The sequence below is a fragment of the Amblyraja radiata genome, chromosome 22 (assembly GCF_010909765.2).
Source record: "Amblyraja radiata isolate CabotCenter1 chromosome 22, sAmbRad1.1.pri, whole genome shotgun sequence".
Lineage (NCBI taxonomy): Eukaryota > Metazoa > Chordata > Chondrichthyes > Rajiformes > Rajidae > Amblyraja > Amblyraja radiata.
Window position 1 is genome coordinate 8345239 of NC_045977.1, and position 22773 is coordinate 8368011.

The 22773-nt window shown below is 41.7% G+C and overlaps 1 protein-coding gene across 3 annotated transcripts in view; it reads left to right on the forward strand.

Annotated features, from left to right (window-relative positions):
- ercc4 (ERCC excision repair 4, endonuclease catalytic subunit) overlaps positions 1-22773 on the forward strand; it is a 40880-nt gene that overhangs the window by 12531 nt on the left and 5576 nt on the right. Inside the window, exons 4-8 of one of the 3 annotated variants that reach the window (XM_033040309.1) lie at positions 3511-3718; positions 5614-5794; positions 7411-7542; positions 11261-11371; positions 12546-13125. In XM_033040309.1, the coding sequence (XP_032896200.1) occupies positions 3511-3718; positions 5614-5794; positions 7411-7542; positions 11261-11371; positions 12546-13125 (1212 nt within the window). The remainder of the gene's footprint in view (positions 1-3510; positions 3719-5613; positions 5795-7410; positions 7543-11260; positions 11372-12545; positions 13126-22773) is intronic. The other 2 variants (XM_033040310.1, XM_033040311.1) reach the window with 2 other exon arrangements.

Sequence of the window (22773 nt, forward strand, 5' to 3'; positions counted from 1 at the left end):
AAGATGAGAAAACAAGTTTCAAAAGGATTTTAGTTTATCTGTTGAGTGCTGTCCTCCACTGTTTCAGGAGATTAAGGGCTAAATGATTTCCTTTTATTACGTGCCTAATGGCAATGTTTTGTTCCAAAATTATAGAATATATGCTTATATACCATTATAAAGCTACTGAATCAAAAGTAAATACATCTGTGTAAATTTCATAAAAATCATTCATGGCAGTACAAATATTGGAGGCAAAAGGTAAGTCCACTTGAAACTGAAGCATCTCAGCAATTTGAGGTCTCGACCCAAAACGTCACCCATTCCTTCTCTCCAGAGATGCTGCCTGTCCCGCTGAGTTACTCCAGCTTTTTGTGTCCATCTTCAATCCATTTCCCTGTCAGGACATGCATTGGAACTAGACATTCCCTGAAACAAACAGGTGCAGTGGTAGACAAGTATTTTTATATATGTATTACAACATAAAAACAGCCATTTAGCCTGTCTGATCCAAGCAGCTTACAAAAGAGCAATCCTAGCCATACTATTCCCCTGTGACTTATTCTCTCTCATACTGTATGTTGTACGACACCCTTTCCATCGAATTTTTATATACATTAAAGGATAATTTATAATAGCCAATTATCCTACCATGCACCCTTGATATTATACAATACAATACAATACAATTTTATTTGTCATTTGAACCTCATTGAGGTTCAAATGAAATGTTGTTTCTGCAGTCATACACACAAGAAAAAGACCCAAGACACAACACAATTTACACAGACATCCATCACAGCGCATCTCCTCCTCGCTGTGATGGAAGGCAAAAACTTATCCCTCCCCTGCACTCCCCATTCCCCTCCCGATGTCAGAGTCAAAGCCCCCGGCGGACGATGGTAATTGTCCCGCGGCCATTTACGCCGAGCCGGGTGATGCAAGGCCGCACTCCGGGTCTTGGTGTTGGAGCCCCCGGCGGGCGCTAGCAAAGTCCCGCAGCCATTCCAAGTCGCGCGGGGCGGTGATGTAAGGCCCCGCTCCAGGTACTCTTCAACCCCGCAACTCGGGCGGGAGAAGTCGCCGTTGCGGAAGCCCCGAAAAGCGGTCTCCCAGCAGGGACCCGTGGGCTCCCGGTATTACTCTCTACCAGACCTGCGGTTGGAGCCTCCGAATCTCCGGGGTCAGGTCGCAGCAGCGCGCCACCACCGCTCCTCCCGCTCCGAACTCGGCCAGCTCTACGATAGTGAGTAAAGTCCGCAGCTCCGCGACTGGAGCCCTAGGTCGTTCCTGCTGGAGGCCGCTCCACGTTGCTTACAAGAATGTATTTATTATATATACAGGCCGATCTCAATTGGAACTAGACACTCCCTGAAACAAACAGGTGCAGTGGTAGACAAGTATTTTTATATATGTATTACAACATAAAAACAGCCATTTAGCCTGTCTGATCCAAGCAGCTTACAAAGGAGTGTAATTATATATATAATATATACAATATTATATATACAAGCCGTTGCTCAGCCCCAACGACAACGGAGACCCGACAAGGAAAAGGTCGGGTTCTCCGCACACACACACACACACACACACACACACCCCGTCAAAAAAATAAAAACTACATTGAAACAAGACAAAAAATAATAAAAAGGCAGACGGACTGCAGAGGCCGCTGCGACGTGAGTCGCGCAGCCCACTGGAAATACAAGTATACATACAATTATTTATTGTCATTTGAACCTCAAATGAAGTTCAAACGAAATTTGGTTTCTGCAGTCATACAACAAGAAAAGAACCAAGACACACAACCAACACAATTTACACAAACATCCATCACAGTGAATCTCCTCCTCACTGTGATGGAAGGCAAAGTCTTGTCTCTCACCTGTGTTCCATTCTCCCGATATGAAAGCCCCCGGCGGACGATGGCAAGTCTCACGGTTGGTGAGACAAAACTGAAGCACCCTGAGAAAACCAACACGTTCACAGCAAGAACATGCAAACTTCACACGAACAACACCTGAGGTCAGGATCATACATAGATTCCTGGAGCTAAAGAAACCTTGTGCATCATTTGAGCTCAATGCACATGCCAGAGAGCATCCATGCTATAACACATCACATGCACGAAAGCACAGGCAATAAGTTTGTACCAGAATTCTCTTCGCCAATATGAAAATGGCTCAACATTTGGGGAGCAAAGCATTAGATGGATTGGTTTCATCCCTGCTATTAATTGGTACTAACACTGAAAGCAAAAAAATCAATCAAGAGTTTCAAAGAAAGTTCAAGTATTCTGCAAACCAAATAAAAGTTGCTAATTTATGCAAAGTTCTGTTATTTAGCCAGCTTCAATCTGGCTGGCGGCTTCAGTGACATTAAATACATCAAGACAAGAATTTTAATTGTTAAGGCAAATTATTTCAGCATGATTCAATGGGAAAAGTTTGTGATCCTCTCTGCCTGACACATGCCAGGTACAGAGAAAATAAGACAAAGTTGTGGAAGTCAATAATGCATTCATCGAGCGACATCTGACCTTTTAATTCCTTGATCCTTTTGTAGCTCATCCCAGTTAGCAAAGAAAAACACTGACGCTTGTAAAACTGAACTGATGAAGATGAATTGCTGGCAGTGCTTGGTATTAAGGCAGTGTTCTGAGTATCAACTAGGTTATTCGATTCTGTAGTTTGACTTTGAAACGGCTTGCTTTTTATTATAAATGCATTACTGTATTATTTTGAGATCGGCCTGTATATATAATAAATACATTCTTGTTAAGGTCCTCAAGTGCCATTGATTTTGTGCAGTTTGTGCTCGTTATAACGAGGAACACATTAAAGCAGTACAGAAGTGGGTTTTGTAATTGGAAGTATAGTGCCCTTCCACAAGAGCAGGTGTGCCAGAGAGCATTGTCAGGCAAAATATTTATCCAAATGGTTCATACCTTGCTTTAGCCTTTCTCAAATAAATCTAAACTTGTCAACACTAAAAGGTATTAAGCATCTTAAAACTCTTTCAAATTCAAATCCAATTTAAGTTTAGCCAGATGACCACATCAATTACTCTTACTCGGAGGTGAAAGTATTTCATGTATGTAATTCATTATAATACCATATATATACTGAATGTCAACACTGATTCAGCGCTGACTTCCAGCACCAGAAATGCCAAACTGCTTTTAAATCAATCGATCTTAATGTCAGCCTGCGATGTGGTCTCCAAGCTAAGCATTTTAACTACTATTATGATTAACTTAGTGTGCATTCAAAGCTGAAATTGGTAAATTTTCAAACCAAATACACATTTAAGGCTTTACAGCATAGGAGATGAACAAACGGTTGAAATTATTTTAGTTTTGGTTAGATGCTAATGGAAGTGATTCATGAACTCTGAATGGTATTGTGGTATTGAGTAACTTTAGCTGTGTTGGAATATAATTGTTTTCGGACAGAACTACTTTTCTTTGGGTCTATTTATTGAAAGACTACATGCGACATCTCTCATTGGTATATTTCTCTATTCTATTAGGTTCCACATGGCAGTCAGCTCTTTCCTAGATAGACACAAACCTGAAGTAATCGAGCTGCATGTTTCACTCACTCCTGCCATGCTGACTATACAGACTGCCATTATGGATGTGATGAATGCCTGTTTGAAAGAGCTTAAACACCACAACCCATCGCTGGATGTTGAGGATTTGTCTCTTGAAAATGCAGTTGGGAAGTCCTTTGAAAAGGTTTGTAATTTGGAATTTTGTTCTGAAGAATATATTTAGGTCAGCATTCTGTTGCTAAGCAGAGACTAAAGTCACAGCTTTGACAGGCAATTTCATTAATCTATGTGGAGTTTTGTCCAATCTTTCTGCGGCACATTTTGAGTCAAACCTCTATTATATATCAGGTTCACCTTCACAAGTCCCTTTCATTGTTCTAAGTTTACTTTCACTGCCTAATACCATGTCCCGTGATAGTATAGCCTCAGGGTAAAAGCAATTAAACCTTTTTGTTCTGTGAACCAGATATCAGAATGACTTTCACTTCTCAGATGTTCTAAAAGGCAGGCTGATCAACACCATAGTTAAACAAAGCCAAATCTAAATCAGCGAACTGTATAATTTACAATCGTCTGTACTGAATAGAATTTAAACCCTTGCGTGACTTCACATAAATTTAGCCTCTTCTCCTGGAGAAATAAATAGCAGCACATTGTGCCCATTACTGGGATAAACGTCACCTAGCTCATCAGTCAGTCCTTTGATCCTCATTGGGATATTTACTCTGGGTTCAAGATTCAAGAGACTTTATTGTCATGTGTCCCAGATAGGACAATGAAATTGTTGCTTTGCTTCAGCACAACAGAATATAGTAAGCATAAATAAATACAGAACTGATCAGTGTGACCATATACCAATGAATATATATATATGCACACATAAATAAACAGATAAAGTGCAATGGGCTATTAATGTTCAGAGTTTTGTTTGAGTGGAGTTTGATAGCCTGATGGCTGTGGGGAAGAAGCTATCCTGAAGCTATTTTGCTCCTTTCCAAAATGTTGAATTGACTGTGGTCAATCTGTCTCTCGCTTCTTCCTTGGCCAAGAATAAAATCCAGCAGTTGATCTCTGTTCCTTTCCTTAACCAATGCTTAACTAATAATCGATTCAACTTTCTAAAACTGAAAATCGTTGTGCTGTTTCGAAAGCAACGTATATAAATTGTAAATAATGTAAACACTCATTTGGTCCTGTAACATCTCTGGAACTCTCTCTGCAGATGCTACGTGAAACATTTTACATTTTCATTAAAAATTTCCAGCATGTGCAGTTTCTTTCTTTTCGTGTATTGTATAAATTGGTTCACCAATCTTAAATACACATATATCTGCTCTATTCAAATAATTTAATTCCCTTATATTAAAATTTAACTTGGATTAGAAGTAACGATTTATTATGAATCATGCTACATTCTTTCCATGGTAAAATATTCAGAAATCCTGTCTGTGACCCATCTGACATTTTAGATTATGCTACATCAAAGAGCTCTCCTGAGAGGAGCAACTATGTTCTGTAATGTGGCAATCAAAGTTGTCTCAAACTCTAAAATGATGTATCGCTTTGTGGTTAGAAAGACTGAAGCATTACATGAATATGAAACACCTGCGCAGCAAAGAAAGAACATTCATCAAACTACACTCAAGTTGTCTGAAGAGGGATTTTCTTTTGGGAAAATAACCTATTACAGCGCAGGTCCATTGTGAATTATCTTTGAAATGGAAGAACAGTGATACCTGAAATGAGCCGTTTAGTTGTGTCCATGAGATCTATAATACCCGAAAGTAAACAAAAATGCCAGTACCAAGTCATTTAGTAGGCTGAACCTATCACATTGACCATGAACAAAGCAGGAGAATATCCTCAAAGGCTAGATTATAGTCATAAAGATCTTATGCAAAAGAAAATTGCATGTACAGCAAAATGGATGACTGAGCACACAACAAATTAAATGTAGGAAGGCTAACGGTGTTATGATCATTATTATCTGGCCAATTTTAGTTTGTATTGCTGAGGGAAAATAAGGGTAACAAATACTAAAAATGCTTTTTTAACAACATATTTTCTCCTATTTTACAGGCAGTACGTTATTATTTGGATCCAGTCTGGCACCAGCTCGGTACAAAAACCAAATCCTTGGTACAGGATTTGAAGATTCTCCGTACCCTATTACAGTATTTAACCCAATACGACTGTGTTACCTTTCTCAATCTATTAGAGTCTCTTCGAGCCACTGAGAAAGCCTTTGGCCAGAATTCAGGTAATTGTGAAATTAGTTCTGAAAATTCTACTGCTGGGTTCATTATTGAGGAAATACATCTTGACCATCCAACAAATTATAGAGTCATAGAGTGATACAGTGTGGAAACAGGCCCTTCGGCCCATCTTGGCCACACCGGCCAACAATGTCCCAGCTACTCTAGTCCCACCTGCCTGCATTTGGTCCATATCCCTCCAAACCTGTCCTATCCATGTACCTGTCTAATTGTTTCTTAAATGTTGGGATAGTCAAGACAAGAATCAAGAGTGTTTTATTGTCGTATGTCCCGGACGGGACAATGAAATTCTTGCTTGCTGCAGCACAACAGAATATGTGAATATGAACAGTCTCTGCCTCAACTACCTCCTCTGGCAACTTGTCCCATACATCCACCACCCTTTGTGTGAAAAAGTTACCACTCAGATTCCTAGTAAATCTTTTCCCCTTCACTTTAAACCCATGTCAAGCTTGAAATGGTTCAGAAAAGATTTACGGGGATGTTGCCAGGACTAGAGGGTGTGGGCTATAGGGGGAGATTGAGTAGGCTGGGTCTCTATTCCATGGAGCGCAGGAGGATAAGGGATGATCTTGTAGACGTGTATAACGTCCAAAATCCACAATGGGGTAGAAAAAAAAAATTGCCTGTAGAAATTAGCAAGTTTTATCATTAAAAAAACTATATGGTTCAAGATGTATTTCCTCAATAGTATTTCCTCAATCTGAAGAAGGGTTTCTGCTCGAAATGTTGCCTATTTCCTTCGCTCCATAGATGCTGCCTCACCCGCTGAGTTTCTCCAGCATTTTTATCTAGCTGGTTCAAGATGTATTTAGGACTAATCAGTTCTTAGTGGGTTGAGAGGGGAGATATCTGCAAAACAGCTGTTGTTTCTCCCAGCTGTCTTAGTTGTGATGAGAATTTGAGGTGATAATAACTGATATTAGCACTGTGCTGCCAGACTGATCATCTCACTTCTTGTTAAATTATATTTCAGTCACGTCAAATGTTTTAGGAGAGTTTTGCTGACATGAACATTTTAAAATGTATTTAACCAAAACATTGAGCATTGTGAAAAAGTGATCAAAAGGCTAAACTTGGCAGTAGTAAAACATTACCTTAAGAAAAACAGCTTAATCAGCATTAGCGCTGCTGTAGCTAATATGGGAAATACCCTGGGATGACAGGTTGCTGTAATTAATGTATTATTTGAATGTTTTGCTGCCATGCTTCCTGCTTCTATCTGCATTGCTACCAGCAACATATTTCATGCACAACCAGATGGCACCTTAGCTGGTGTTGCAGAAATCCCCAGTTATAGCTACAAGTAGCTGGCAGTGTACAAGTTGGGGGCTGTACTGACTGACAGCCCTTGGCAGAATATAAAAAACAAAAACTGAAAATGCTGGTAAGATACAGCATCCGTGGAGAGAAAATCATTTCAGATTGATTGCATTCCGATCTATTCTGTGAAAAAATTATTGACTTGCAATGGTAACTGTTCCTTCCCACACAAATGCCTCACCACCTTTCAAGCATTTCCAGCGATTTCTGCTTCTATTTCATATTGACAGAATCCCTGTTTTATTGCTTTTCGATACCTATTATTATGTGCTTGCAGGGTGGTTATTCCTGGATGCCAGCAATACAATGTTTGTGAATGCCCGCGCCAGGGTTTACAGGTGTCCTCAGGCACAGCTCAAAACCTCAGTGAATGTGGCAAAATCTACAGCAAAAGAAACAGACCCGACAGGTGTGTAAGTTGTATCTCTGCTACAATAAGGACTGTAATAAACTGGAGCTCTTTTGTCTGGCATTTGAGCAGTTTTGTATGTTTCCAGAATTAATATTTAGTTGTTGGAATTCGTAAACTTAACCTGCTGAACTGAGAAAGCTTAATTTTCTATTCCAGTAATGTTTTGCATGTTCTGAATACCATCTTCATTGTGTGGTGGCCAGAACAAAGGTGGCACTGCATTAACAAATTAACCATACTGCTAATGTATCTACAATCCAGTTGGCAAAGGTTCTAACCTCTCTTTCATAGTAGTCCACATTTTAATGTTAGATAATAATCCTTTAGAAGAAATTGAAGTAAATCAAGTTACCTTTTGAGGATCAAGTAAATCAAGTTACCTTTTGAGGAGTATGCCAAATCTTCAAGCCTGCATGGCTATTTACCTTGATTACGGCCCAGGCCTCTTCTGTGCTGGTTCTACATAGCACTCAATTCTCTTTTAATTTTGTATTTGCTTATTTTTTTAAATGCACATTGATCTCGCTTCCACTGCACTCTGAGTGGAGAATTGCAAATATTTACCATCTTCTGAGAAGACCTAGTCATAGAGCATGGCAACAGTCTATTTGGCCCACCATGTAGATGTTGACCCATCTGTACCCATCCCATCTTCCAGTATTGAATCATGGAGTCATGTAGCACTGAAACAGGCCTTTTGGCCCAACTTGTACATGCTGACGAAGATGCCGCATCTAAATTTGTTCGATTTACCTAAGATTGTCCCATATTTCTGCACTTGGCTCATAATCTATGCCTGGACAATTCAAGTATTCATATGGACACCTTGTAAACGCTGTCGTGTTGTTTAAGAAAGAACTGCAGATGCTGGAAAAGTCAAAGGTAGACAAAAATGCTGGAGAAACTCAGCGGGTGAGGCAGCATCTATGGAGAGAAGGAATAGGCGACATTTCGGGTCGTGACCGTTCTTCAGACTGATGTCGGGGGGGGGGGCCGGGAAAAAGAAAGGAAGAGGCGGAGACAGTAGGCTGTGGGAGAGCTGGGAAGGGGAGGGGAAGGAGGAAGAAAGCAATGACTCTGAAATTGGAGAAGTCAATGTTCATACCGCTGGGGTGTAAACTACCCAAACAAAATATGAGGTCCCTGGTCAATTTGTCCCTTCCCACCCAAACCACCCCTCCCCGGATACTTTCCCTTGCAACCGCAGGAAATGCTACACTTGTCGCTTTACCTCCCACCTCGACTCCATCCAAGGACCCAAACAGTCTTTCCAGGTGAGGCAGAGGTTCACCTGCACCTCCTCCAACCTCATCTACTGCATCCGCTGTTCTAGGTGTCAACTTCTCTACATCGGTGAGACCAAGCGCAGGCTTGGCGATCGCTTGGCCTGACACCTATGCTCATTTCGCAATAAACAACCTGATCTCCCGGTGGCTCAGCACTTCAACTCCCCATTCCATTCCGAATCTGACCTTTCTGTCCTGGGCCTCCTCCATTGCCAGAGTGAGGCCCAGTGTAAATTGGAGGAACAGCACGATTTGGATGAGAATGTACAAGGCATAATTAGTAAGTTTGCAGATGATGTTAGTGGGTGGTATTGATTGTATTAGTAAGATACTGAAGCTTGTTATCAAATATTATAGCAGGATCTTGATCGGCTGGACAAGTGGTAAGAGGAATGACCGATGGAGTTTATTGTTGAGAAGTGTGAGATGTAGCGTTTTTGGAAATCAACCCGGGTCAGGACTTTCACAGAGAACGGCAGGGCCCTGGAGAATATTATAGAGCAGAGGGGTCTAAGAGTGCAGGTACATAGTTCCGTGAAAATTATGTAACAGATGTACAGGTTTGTCAAGAAGGCTTTCAGTACATTGGCCTTCATCAGTCAGGTATCGAGTATAGAAGTATATAGATGAATACAGTATTCTATAATGTTGTGTTTATTTTATTGGTGTGCTGCAATGGCAACTCAAATTTTACTACACCAATCGGTGTATGTGACAATAAATGTCCTTTGTCCTTTGTCCTTGTCCAAGAGTATACAAGACATCGATGATGCCACACTTACAACATTCAGTTCAGTATTGATCACACTGCTATAGGAAGGATGTTATTACGCTGGAAAGACTGCAGAGAAGATCTACAAGATGTTGTCAAGACCTGAGGGTCTGAGCTACAGGGAGAGGGTAGGCAGGCTTGGACTTTATTCCTTAGAACGCAAGAGGCTAAGGGGTGATCTTATAAAGGTGTATAAAATCATGAGCGGAATAGATGGGGTAAATGAATGGTCTTTTACCAAGAGGAAGGGAATAAAGGGAAAGATTTACTAGGGATCTGAGAAACATTTTTTTTCACACAGAGGGTGGTGGGAATATGGAACAAACTGTAAGAGGTCATAAGGGATAGGAGTAGAATTGGGCCATTTGGCCCATCAAGTCTACACTGCCATTCAATCATGACTGATCTATCTCTCTCCCTCCTAACCCCATTCTCCTGCCTTCTCCCCATAACCTCTGCCATCTGTACTAATGAAGAATCTATCTCTGCCTTAAAAATATCCACTGACGGCCTCCACAGCCGTCTGTGGCAAAGAATTCCACAGATTCACTGAGAAGGTTGTTGCGGCAGGCACTATAACAACATTTAAAAAACATTTTGACAGGTATATGGATAGGACAGGTTTAGAGAGATATGGTCCAAACATAGGCAGGTGGGACTAACGTAGATGATCAGTCCGAAGAAGGGGCTCGACCAGAAACATCACCCATTTTTTTTTCTCTCCAGGGATGCTGCTTGTCCCGCTGAGTTACTCCAGCATTTTGTGTCAACCTTTAAGTTCAATAGTTCTTTATTATCACATATACCAATGTACACTGATTTTTTTTTTTGCACCCAGGTCAATAAAGTATTACTGTACATAATCACAATCTTAGATTAAGTAAAATACTGTAGTCCACTCAGACAATATACAAGAGTCCAAGGTACACAAAATTGCTGGAGGAACTCAGCGGGTGCAGCAGCATCTATGGAGCGAAGGAAATAGGCGACGTTTCGGGCCGAAACCCTTCTTCAGACTGATGGGGGGTGGGGGTGGGGTGAGTTCCTCCAGCAATTTTGTGTACCTTCGATATTCCAGCATCTGCAGTTCCCTTTTGAATACAAGAGTCCAAGTTGCTTGAAACGCATCTAGCCATAAAGGCCCGTTGCCCTGGTGGCGTTAGTGTTATGAGCTATCAAACGGACACAATTGCTTGACTCATGGCAGTCACATACAAGTCTTTCCTTCTGTTGGTATCAGACTGAAGGAAAGAGGAAGCTTTTGTATATTTCAAAACAATTAAAAACATTTTCAGAGAAATAAAAGTTGAAGCTGCTGATAACTTCAACCTCTTATGGACGTGCAATTATATCGGTGTCACTTTTGTCTCTAAAATAGAAGGTTGTGGATTCTGCTGTCCTTTTCTTAAGGAGTGAAATACCATCTCGCAGATAACGTGGGTCTACACTTAGCTGGATGTAAAATGTTCAGTGACACTATTTTAAAGAATAGCATGGGATCTTCTGTACTGTGGGCAATATTTAATCCATCTTAACATTACAAAAAAAAATAGATTAACTGGTCATTAGCACATGACCAGACTGAAAATACTTCGCATGTCGTAAACATGGATTTGTGAAAACTGCTGTCTAAATGCCTGCTGTGTACTTTCTTTTGAAGAAAAGAAGGAACTTGTCCTGGAGATGAATCCAAAGTGGGAAGCATTGAGTGAAGTACTAACTGAGATAAAAAGAGAAAATGAACCCAGTGAAGAACTGACTGACTCTGGTGAGCTGAACAAACAGCTGGGCAAATTGAATGCCTTTTTTTAAATGTGTCTATCTCCAGAATGCATGCTTTGTCACTGATTGTGTAAATCTTATAAGAAGAACAAGTTCAGAAGATGCTGCTTCCGCATCACAACTTTTATAGCTTTGGGGGACAGCTGGGACTGGGGTGGATCGTGAAATTGTACTTGAAATGTTGTTGAATATTGGATAATTGAGTTACCGTGGCGTTTAAATGACAGATTTTCCATTTTATTGTATGTTGATGGATGATGCCAATGATTGTTGCATAAAAATGCACAACCCATGCTCCCAGATGGGCATAGGGCCAAGTTGTTCAAACTATGCAGCTCAACAGTGAAGCCATTACATTGTGTATTGGGGCAATCCATGTTAGTACGAATGATTAACACTAACATGTTATAGGAATGTAAAAAGAGAAATATCCATTTACAGTAACTCAACCAATTAAAGCTCCATAAGACGTAAGCATATGTAGAAGTGGAGGCTAAGTAGGCAGAAGTTATGTTAAGGCTTCAGTTCTAATGTCACACTTGCAGTTTGGTGTTCAGTTGGATATCCAAGCCTCAAAACCTATTTTCTTTACCAATGGAAGAGTAAAAGAATTAATCATCAATATAAAACGGGTGAAGAAATACAGTTAGAAATACTGATGAAGGCATTCATTGAGTCATCGTCTATGTTTTTTCACTGCCTGCATTTTGCAATTTAGAACGTAGATGATCAAGCGTACAGATCATCAGATTGCGCAAAGGCCTACATAGTCTAGATTACATCATCTAGGTTATGTGAGCCTTTACATGTAACCTTGATGACGTAAATCCAGATGTAGTTCAAAAACAATAGCAAAACAAGGACAAATGAAAATTAATGTAATGTGAAATTTGAAGAGATATCAAGAAAACGTAAATATCTATAAATTACATGAGAGTGAATGTGGTCTCAAGTCTTAACAATATTTTCTGTTATTAATTTATAATACCTAAAGGTGACAGTCTTATTACTTTCACCGCTGGCTGCACTAAATAATATTTTCTATACACAGGAACGAGTTCTAATCACATCTTTCTTAAACACACACAGCATGATATTGCTTGTAAGTATTTTCAAAATGGTTATATGATTGCTGTGGCCTTTCATGTTGCTCTGTGTAGGTCACGTGCTGATCTGTGCCAGTGATGATCAAACCTGTGCACAGCTGAAGGAATACATCAGCATTGGAGCGGAAGACTTGTTAAAGAAGATTTATAATAAAACCTTTGGGAAGAATGAGAAGGCTGAGCATTTACTGATGGCCACCATGAAACTTAAGCCTGGCAAATCCAAGGTGAGACCAAAGTCTGGCAATGGGCCTAAAGTGAAGAAGGCAAGAACAGAGACTCTTAAAAAGGTGAAATCAGAGCTAACATTGACTCAGATGGTTGGAAGAGAAAATAATGAAGAGTGTAAGGAAGAGAAGGACATAGAAGATTATGACAGTGTTAGCCTGGAACATATAACCGAAGAAACGGAAGTTGATGACATGATGTTGAACCTGCCAACTGATGCCTGTTATGGAATCCTGAAGGAACCACTCATTATTCTCCATCCATTGCTGGGCTGTAGTGACCCATATAGTCTGACACGTGTACTGCATGAAATTGAGCCTCGTTACGTCATACTCTATGATGCAGAACTCTCATTTGTTCGTCAGCTTGAGATATACAGGGCAAGCAGGCCAGGCAAGCCTCTCAGGTAAGTCGATGTCTAACTTTCTTAACTTGACACTCATTTTTTTTCTCTGAAGAACACAGGTAATACTTATTGCTTGGCAATATTTTTGTGGCCTTTTTCTTGAAATTCTTTCTATAATTCAATAATCTATTAGGCACCTCAAAAATCAATAAGAATTGACTACATCTGTGAGCCAGAGTCTTCTAAACCATACCAGGAAAATTGAAGGTTTCTTGAATTTAATTTAAAAACTTGACGTGTTGTGCCTTCATCTTGTAACCTGCATGTCCTGGTTCATTGCACTGTTATTCTGATATCCACGAGAGTTCCAAGTAAATTTCTCTCTCGTTCTCATTTTGGAAGTTAGTTTGAGGCCAGAGTTCCCTAGGTGATCGCAATGTTTACAGAACGGTCTGGTGAATAGATTAAAGATGGCTGGAGGAGAGAGAAACCAAAGTGATGTATTGAAATGCAGGTCAAAACTGCCCCTTAGTCCTGAAACCAAAAGAAGGATGCTCGAAATATCCAGACACCAGGCAGTGTCCATGGCGAAAAAACAACTGAGTTAAAATTACTGATGAATATCCTTACAGCAGAACTGACCAGCTTGTGATTTCTTCTAAACTGGAGGAGTTGAACCTATGGTGTTTGACTTTGAATAGGCATTTTGTTCAGTTCACAGGGTCAAAATGGAGCTTCCGGTTGCTTGGAACTTTAATTTTCTGTCTCACTCCATTTTGACTAATCTGTCTGCATTGTTTTAACAAGGCACTTGCTAATTTGAGGAACATCTTTCCATCTTGGCATGGTGCAGCCTTTAGTGTGTGATATCATATTCAACAGTTATGGGTAGTTCATATTTCCTGTTTGTATGAAAACTGGTTGATTCTTATGTAAGGTTATGTATCTGTCATATAAACTTGATCTCTATCTCTCCACTGCCTGATTTGCTGGGATTTGCAACATTCTCATTTTGGATTCAATTCTCTGCCACAGATCTGGCCCACATTTTGCATCCTTTACATGTCTTTTAATCACTGTCTCACAACTGCCACTCTAATCATCAGCCTGATTCATATAAAACAAACACACAGTGCTAGAGTAACTCAGTGGGTCAGGCAGCATCTCTGGAAAATATGGATATGGGACATTTTGAGTCAGGACCCTTATTCAGGCTGATTGTGTTGGGGAAGGGGGAGAAAGCTAGAAGAGAAGAGTAGCAGGTCACAGCCTGACAAGCAATAAGTGCACATAGGTGAGGGGTAGTAATCTATCTATCTATATTACTAAAAGTCTGATCTTGACCAGTTCCTGTTGTTCTGTATATTGATTTTAGAAAAAACGCTGCCACTTACAGCTGTGATTTTTGGCTATCTTACTCAGACTCCCCCTTCGCTGCGTAGGACAAGAGGATTTTCCCCATTGATGAAAAATAAAAGAGTTATTAGTGTTTTAAAAATGTTGAGATTCTCTCTCCTGAAGGCCACCCCCTTCCGGAGGGACTATAAAACCCGGAAGTGTTGAGTGCCTCCATCAGTCTCTGCAATATGGGGGAGCGAGAGGGTCACGTCTCTCAGTCTGAGCTGTGAATAACACTGAACACATGTCTAGTAAACTGTGAGTGGTTTTACTGACCTGTCACTGCCCTTAATGTGGTTTGAAAATATAGTTTGGAAATGCTAAAGCTGTGTTGCCTTTGGTTTGGAAATGCTAAAGCTGTGTTGCCTTTGGTTTGGAAATGCTAAAGCTGTGTTGCCTTTGGTTTGGAAATGCTAAAGCTGTGTGGCCTTTAGTTTGAAAATGCTAAAACTGTGTTGCCTTTGGTTTGGAAATGCTAAAGCCGTGTTGCCTAATTAAAGTTACCTTGCCTAATTAAAGTTGCCTTGCCTAATTAAAGTTGCCTTGCCGAATTAAAATTGCCTTGCCTTCTATATAATTAAAAGTCTAATCTTGACCACTTCCTGTTTGCGCTTTATATTGATTTTAGAAAAACCTCGTACGGCTGTGATTTTTGGCAATCTTACTCAGAGTCCCCCTCCACTCATCAGGTGCTGAGGATTTTTCCCATCGATGAAAAATAAATATTAGTGTTTAAAAAATGTTGAGATTCGCTCTCCTGTCAATCACGCCATGAAGGCCACGCCGCTTCTGGTGGGAGGGGGAGAGGGACTATAAACCCAGAAGTGTGGGCGTGGCTCAATCCCTGCAAGATGGAGGAGCGAGGGGTCACGACTCGGTGTCTTTAGTGGCCTTGCACTCTGCTTGAAATGGTATGAAACTGCACTTGAATTTGGTGGCCTTGCACCCTGCTTGGCGTGGTAAGAAACTGCACTTGAATTTGGAGGCCTTACACCCTGCTTGAAATGGAATTTCAAGGAATAGTCGTGAGTCAACTGCAAGCCCACCAGCCGTGAGTGAGTGAGCTGCCAGCACAACACGCTTGAGTGACTGAGCCGCCAGCCCAAGAATCCATTCGGCCCACAATGTCCACACTAGCCCTCTGGAAACCAGTCCCTTCAGCCCACAACACCCATACTAGCGCTCCAGAAAGCCCCCCCCCCCCCCCCCCCCCCCACTGGCCACCAATATTGGAATTGGTGGAGAGGTGGAATATTGCATTGGGAGGCCAGCCCTCCCATGTGTTGCTGGGACCCAACGGGTCCCACTTAGTCTAGTTTCTATATAATAAAAAGTGTCATCTTGACCACTTCCTGTCTGTGCTGTATATTGATTTTAGAAAAAACGCTACCATATATCGCTATGATTTTTGGCCATCTTACAGTCCTCCACTGCTGAGCAGGCCCCGAGGATTTTTCCCATTGATGAAAAATAAAAAAGTTATGAGTGTTTAAAAAACCTTGAGATCCTCTCGCCTGTCAATCACCGCGATGAAGGTAACGCCCCTTCTGGGGGGGGGGGGGCAGGACTATAAACCCCCAGATGCCTGGACGTGACAGTCACTCTGCAAGATCGCGAGGGAGAGGCCACAACTCTCATTCTAAGCTGTGAATCAACTGAACTGTGAGTCTGCAATGTACTTGCAATAAATGATTTGTTAGTCCTTAATAAAAATGAAATGAGTTGTTTGACCTGCCCTGTGCTTGAAACTGCAATGGCAATGGAACTGAAATGAAAATACAATCAGCTGTTTGGCCTGCCCTGTGCTTGAAACTGCAATGGCAATGAAAGTGAAATGAAAATGCAATCAGCTGTTTGGCCTGCCCAGTGCTTGAAACTGCAATGGAAGTGAAATGAAAATGCAATCAGCTGTTCGGCCTGCCCTGTGCTTGAAACTGCAATGGCAATGGAAATTAAATGAAAGTGCAATCAGCTGTTCGGCCTGCCCTGTGCTTGAAACTGCAATGGAAATGAAATTAAAATACAATGAGTTGTTCGGCCTGCCCCGTGCTTGAAACTGCATTAGCAAAGGAAATGAAATGAAAATGCAATGAGCTCTTTGGCCTGCCTGAAACCACTAATTTCGGCCCACAAGGCCCCTATTAGCCGAGAAACCAATCCCTTTTGCCCAAAATGCCCCATTTAGCCCAGGGGGAGCAGTTTGGCCCAAAAGGCCCGTGCCAGGCCAGGAAAAGTTAAGAAAAGCGCCTTTCACTGAATTTCACACAGATTTTTTTTTTAAAGAACCTCTTTGGCCCATCAGACCTGTACTAACCCAGGATGAGCCCCTTTGGCCCATCAGTAAGTATTCCCCCTGCAAGTATTAAACCTCACTCCAGTATGTTTCTCCCTTCCTTCATTGGCTCCCTGTGAGATCCAGGCCAGGATAGACTTTCCTCCTTCGTTCCAGTGATCTGCAGAAAAATATGAAAAATGTTTAAAATTGCTTCTCCACCCTCTCTTCCATCTCTCTCACCTGTTTTGGGCAGAATTTCTGGCAGTTTCTGAACTGCCAGCCCACCAGGCCTGAGTGACTGAGCTGCCAGCCCACCGCGCCTGAGTGTCTGAGCTGCCAGCCCACCGGGCCTGAGTGTCTGAGCTGCCAGCCCAACAGGCCTGAGTGACTGAGCTGCCAGCCCACCAGGCCTGAGTGACTGATCTGCCAGCCCACCAGGCTTGAGTGACTGAGCTGCCAGCCCACCAGGCCTGAGTGACTGATCTGCCAGCCCACCAGGCCTGAGTGACTGAGCTGCCAGCCCACCAGTCCTGAGTGACTGAGCTGCCAGCCCACCAGGCCTGAGTGACTGATCTGCCAGCCCACCAGGCCTGAGTGACTGAGCTGCCAGCCCACCAGTCCTGAGTGACTGAGCTGCCAGCCCACCAGGCCTGAGTGACTGATCTGCCAGCCCACCAGGCCCGAGTGACTGAGCTACCAGCCCAAGAATCCATTTGGCCCACAATGTCCATACTAGCCCTTTGGAAACCAATCCCTTCTGCCCACATCACCCATACTAGCGCTCCAGAAAGCCCCCCACTGACCACCAATATTGGAATTGGTGGAGAGATGGAATATTGTGGTGGGGGACCAGCCCTCCCATATGAACATGGGACCCGACGGGTCCCACTTAGTCTAGTATATTCCTAAAACTCTCTTGACTACTTCCTGTCTGCATGGTCATTAAATTTGCGCAAAAACGATCCCCCATAGTACTACTATTTTTCGCCACCTTACTCACCATTCTCCTCTGCTGCAAGTCAAATAAGTTTTGTTCCGATCGGTGAAATAGTACAAAAGTTATGAAGGTTTCCCCCCCCCCCAATCTAGGACAAAAAGGTCAGAATGGGAAAGGGAGTTAAAATGGCTAGAAACTGGGAGATTCAGTAGGCCTTGATGGACTGAGCACAAGTGTTCTGAGAAACGGCCGTCAAGTGTACTCTTCAAGATATGTAGGTTTAAGTTTATTACTGTTGCGAAGGTACAGTGAAAAGCTTTGCTGTGCATGCTACCCAAACAGATCAGATGTACCATACAGATAGTCAGATCAAACTCAAGTACAATAGATAGAGCAAAGAGGAATATAATTCTCAGCATTGTATCCCATCAGCTCCTTGGACAAAGTCCAATGTCCTCAACAGGATAGAGGCGAATCAAATGGTTCCCCTAGTTTATGGAAGGACTGGCCAGAAGCTTGATAACGGAGGGGTAAGAAGCTGTTCCTGAGTCTGGTGGTACTTGCTTTCATGCTTCTGTACCGTCTGCTGGATGGGAACCGGGAGCAGAAGGAATGACCAGGGTGGACAAGTCTTTGATAATGTTGGCTGATTTTCCAAGACAGCATGAAGTGTAGATGGAGTCAATAGTGGGGAGTCTGTTCTGTATTATGGACTGGACTACACAAACAACTCTTCAATTGCTCGTGGTCTTGGGCAGTGCTGTTCCCAAACCAAGTTATGATTAAACCCAAGCCATATGCTTTCTAAGGTGCATCTGTAGAAGTTTGTAAGAGTCACTGGAGAAATGCCTTCAGTCTGCCTTCTTGGCTGTTGCATCAGTTTGGTTGGTCCATGCCAAATGATTGGCAATATTGATGCCAAGGTACTTGAAGCTCTCAATCATTTTGACCTGTAGCATTGATGCTGATTGTGGCATACTGTATAATCCGCCATGCTTCCTAAAATCAATGATAGACACAATAAGCTGGAGGAACTCAGTGAGTCAGACAACATCTCTGGAGAAAAGGAATAGGTGACTTTTCAGGTCGAATCCTTTCTTCAGACATGAAACGTCACCTATTCCTTTTTTCCAGAGATGCTGTCTGACCCGCTGAGCCATTCCAGCTTTTTGTGACTATCTTCAGTTTAAACCAGCGTCTGCAGTTCCTTCCTACACATTCCTGAAATCAATAACTGGCCCCTTTGTCCACTGACATTGGTGTCCTAACACCATTCCATTATTGTCCTAACACCATGGTAGCTTCCTGTTGAAGAAATGTCCTTTGTCATCTATTTTAACCTCGCCCTCCCTGCAACCTCTTTTCTCCAATGTGTTTTCTAGTTCTGATAAAGGGTCTTGGACCTGAAGCTTTATTCTGTTTCTCTATCAGATTTTACCCCATCTGCTGAGTGTTTCAAGCATTTTTCCACTTCATTTCTGATGTCCAGCATTTGCAGATTTTTGAGTTTCAGTTATTGCCAGATCACTTGTTGTTGATTGTAGGACCTGGCTTTGCTCAGATTGGCTGCTGTCTTTCCTGCTTTATAACATTTTCTGATTTCTACCTGTAATGCTCTGGTCTATCCTAAGATCATGTTCAACTGTGAAAATGAGAGTCGATTTTATTGGTGAACCAGCTAGATTTTTATAATTAGCTAGTGATTTTCACGGTCATCTTCTTTCTGTCACTGTAAAATTTCCATGTCACATCAAATTCACAAATTATAAAATGCAATAACAAAATTTGCAAATTTGCAAAATATCTAGTCTTCTATTGAATTATTACTCATCACATTGGAATAAATTTTTTCCTGAAATGTAGTCAAAAACATAATTTTCTTTTGGCATGAAAATATTCATGTAAAGACGAAACACTCTTCTCTCAAACTATTTCTATTTGATTATGGGGAAAATGTATACAACATTTTAAATTAACTGTAGAAGTCGTGAGCTGCTTTTCTTACCAACCACTGTTTTACTTAAATACATTAATTCAAAAACATTTTGGCATTTAACATTTTGGAGATGCATTTTTCTTTGTTCGCTTGCAGTAAACACACGCCAGTTGTGATCATCTACTCCATTTTCGATTGAGATTGCATTGCATTGAGGTTACCAAAACATTGTGGAAGAATGGTATGATTGGCAACCTATTCCTGCCAGACTGCCCACTGTCCACTACCATTATACCCATCAACAAGCATATGGGACTGTCCAGCATCAACGGGGCAAGTTTTCACCTTGTTCCAGAAATGAGTAGTAAATATCATCAGCATTGCTGCTCAATTCTTCAAATGTTTATTAACGAAGAAGAATAAATATGTTAGTCCAATTGCCTGGAGGCCACATAGAGGTGAAACATGAAGACCAGGTTTTTAGTGTTTAGAGATACAGCACGGAAACAGGCACATCAGCCCACCAAGTCCGCACCGAACAGCGACCACCCCGTACACTAACCTACACACACTTGGGACAATTTTTTCAACTTACCAAAGCCAATTAACATACAAACCTGTACATCTTTGGAGTATGGGAAAAAACCAGAGCACCCAAAGGAAACCCACGTGGTCATGGGGAGAACGTACAAACTCCTTACAGACAGCATCTGCAGTCTTGTCCCTGGCTCTGTAAGGCAGCAACTCTACCGCTGTGCCACCATGCCGCCCCTAACTTGAGCATTATTTACAGTGCAGTGGCAGGTTGTGTACTTGTAATTGTCAGGGCACACAGACATGGAGAATTGGAATTTGATAGCTCACTCTGCTCGTGCTACTTCAGTACCAAAAATATATCATCAGGACAAAGTCACTGCGGTAGCTTGCAGTTTTAATTAAATACTAGACCAAGGGGGACCCGTTGGGCTCCGTCCCCTCAACGCGCGGTTGCGGTGGGGGGGGGGGCCTGCAGCGTCTCACACACACACTAGCCACCCCCCTTGATATTATAATAATATTATTCATTCGCTCCTTTTACCCCATCCCCGCTCTATCCACTCACGCATAGCACCCAACTCACAGGCGCATATGGAGAGGGAGGGGGGTAGAGAGAGAAGGCAGAGAGTGAGAGGGGGCAGAGACAGAGAGAGAGAGAGGCAGAGACCGAGAGGGGCAGAGACAGAGAGGGGGAGAGAGAGAGGACAGGGGGAGAGAGAGGGTAGATGAAGGGGGGGAGAGAGAGGGGAATGAAGGGGGGTAGAGAGAGGGGGGGGGTGAAGGGGGGGAAAGAGGATGGGCGAGAGAGCAGGGGGGGGAGAGGGAAGAGATGGGGGGGGAGGGGGGCAGGAGGTGGGCGCGGAGGGCGTGCGTCAACCAAAGAACTGCGATTTTGGCAGCTTCATTCCAGGGCTGGACTTGCTCGTTTTGAATAACGGGTGGGAGGAGGGAGAGAGGGGGAATATAGGGGAGGGGGGGAGAGTTGGGGGGGAGGGGAGTGGAGTGGGCGGCCCCGGGCAGTGGGCAGCCGGGGACGTCACTGGCAGCACGTGGAACACAGCGTGAGACCCATTGTGATGTCATAACTTCATCAGCCAAAGCCGCTCGGTTTTATTTCCAGTTATTTCAGATTCTTGAACATTTTGATTAATAACTCGAGAAATAATGCATTAAATTTTCAGATAAGGCGATTTTTGACTTCACAGAATAAATCTCTCGGAATATGTAAAAATTTCACCGTCAGCACATCGTTTTTTTCGAGAAGATGTGATCACACACAAACAAATAAATAAATACACACACACACACATCCAAGATTAGAGTTTTATAGTTATAAAAGGATATACACGAAAAATGTAAAATTTTGGTAAGGAATATAGATGACCTGGCAACAAAGGATTAGTTCAGGGATTGGACAAGTAGTTTGTAACTGCAAGTTATTTCCAACTGTTGTGCATCAATTTAATGCTCTAATTCAAGTCAGTGTCATTGCTGTAGTTCTGGTTGTTCTCATTAATCTATGACTCGCTACAAAATGCTCTTGCATGGAGGGGGAAAAGTATGGTTTTTAAATACGCCTACCTTGGAACTATCATCTGTTTAATTCCACGGAGGCTGCCTGACCCGTGGAGTTCCTCCAATAGTTTTTTTTTTCCTTTCACCAAGTTTTTTTGGTTTTTTTAAACATTTTATTAGAAGTAAGTACAATAATGTGGTACCTTGTAGATACCTAACATATATTGACATGTTACATTTTATGCACAACTTCTTATTTTTTTTTAGCAGTAAAAGAAAGAAAAGAAAGAGAATAGTAGAGAAATAGAGAAGTGTGTGATACCGAAAAGTGAGAAGAAGGAAAGGAGAAAAGAGAGAAAATAGAGAGAGAAAAAGAAGAGATAGAAAACAGGAGATTGAAGGAGAAATAGCAATTTATTATTCTTGATCACCCTTCACCCGATCCTGAACCAGTTAATTTCTACGGTTATGTTGCACCATATGCTTGTAAGAAGTCGATAAATGGAGACCAAATCATTAAGAATTGGTCTGCTTTGTCTGTTAGGAGGAGTCGCATTTCTTCAAGATGTGAGGTTTCCGACATGTTTGAAATCCACATTTTAACCGTTGGTTTGGGTGTATTTTTCCAAAATTTATGTATAGGTTTTTTTGCCGTTATTAAACCATAATTAAGGAAGGATTTTTGAAACATATTCAGTTTATTCCCATCTTCCATTGATCCGAATATAATCATTTCAATGTTAGGGTCAAGTTTTATCTTAAATAATTTTGTGAAAATTTCAAAGATTTCGCTCCAAAATTTATGAAGTTTTATGCAAGATAAAAAAGAGTGTGTTATAGTGGCATTTTGAGATAAGCATTTGTCACAAATGGGGGAAGTATTTGGATAGAATTTATTCAATCTAGTTTTCGAGTAATATAATCTATGTAGAATTTTAAATTGAATTAAGTTATGTCTTACGTTAATCGAACATTTACGTATATATATCAAATGTTTTTCCCATGTTTCTTTCGGGATTTTTATCAGTAGTTCTCGTCCCCAATCTTCTCTAAGTGCCTCTGTCGATGGTAATTCTATATTTCAATGGTTTGTTTTTTGCTCCAGATTCC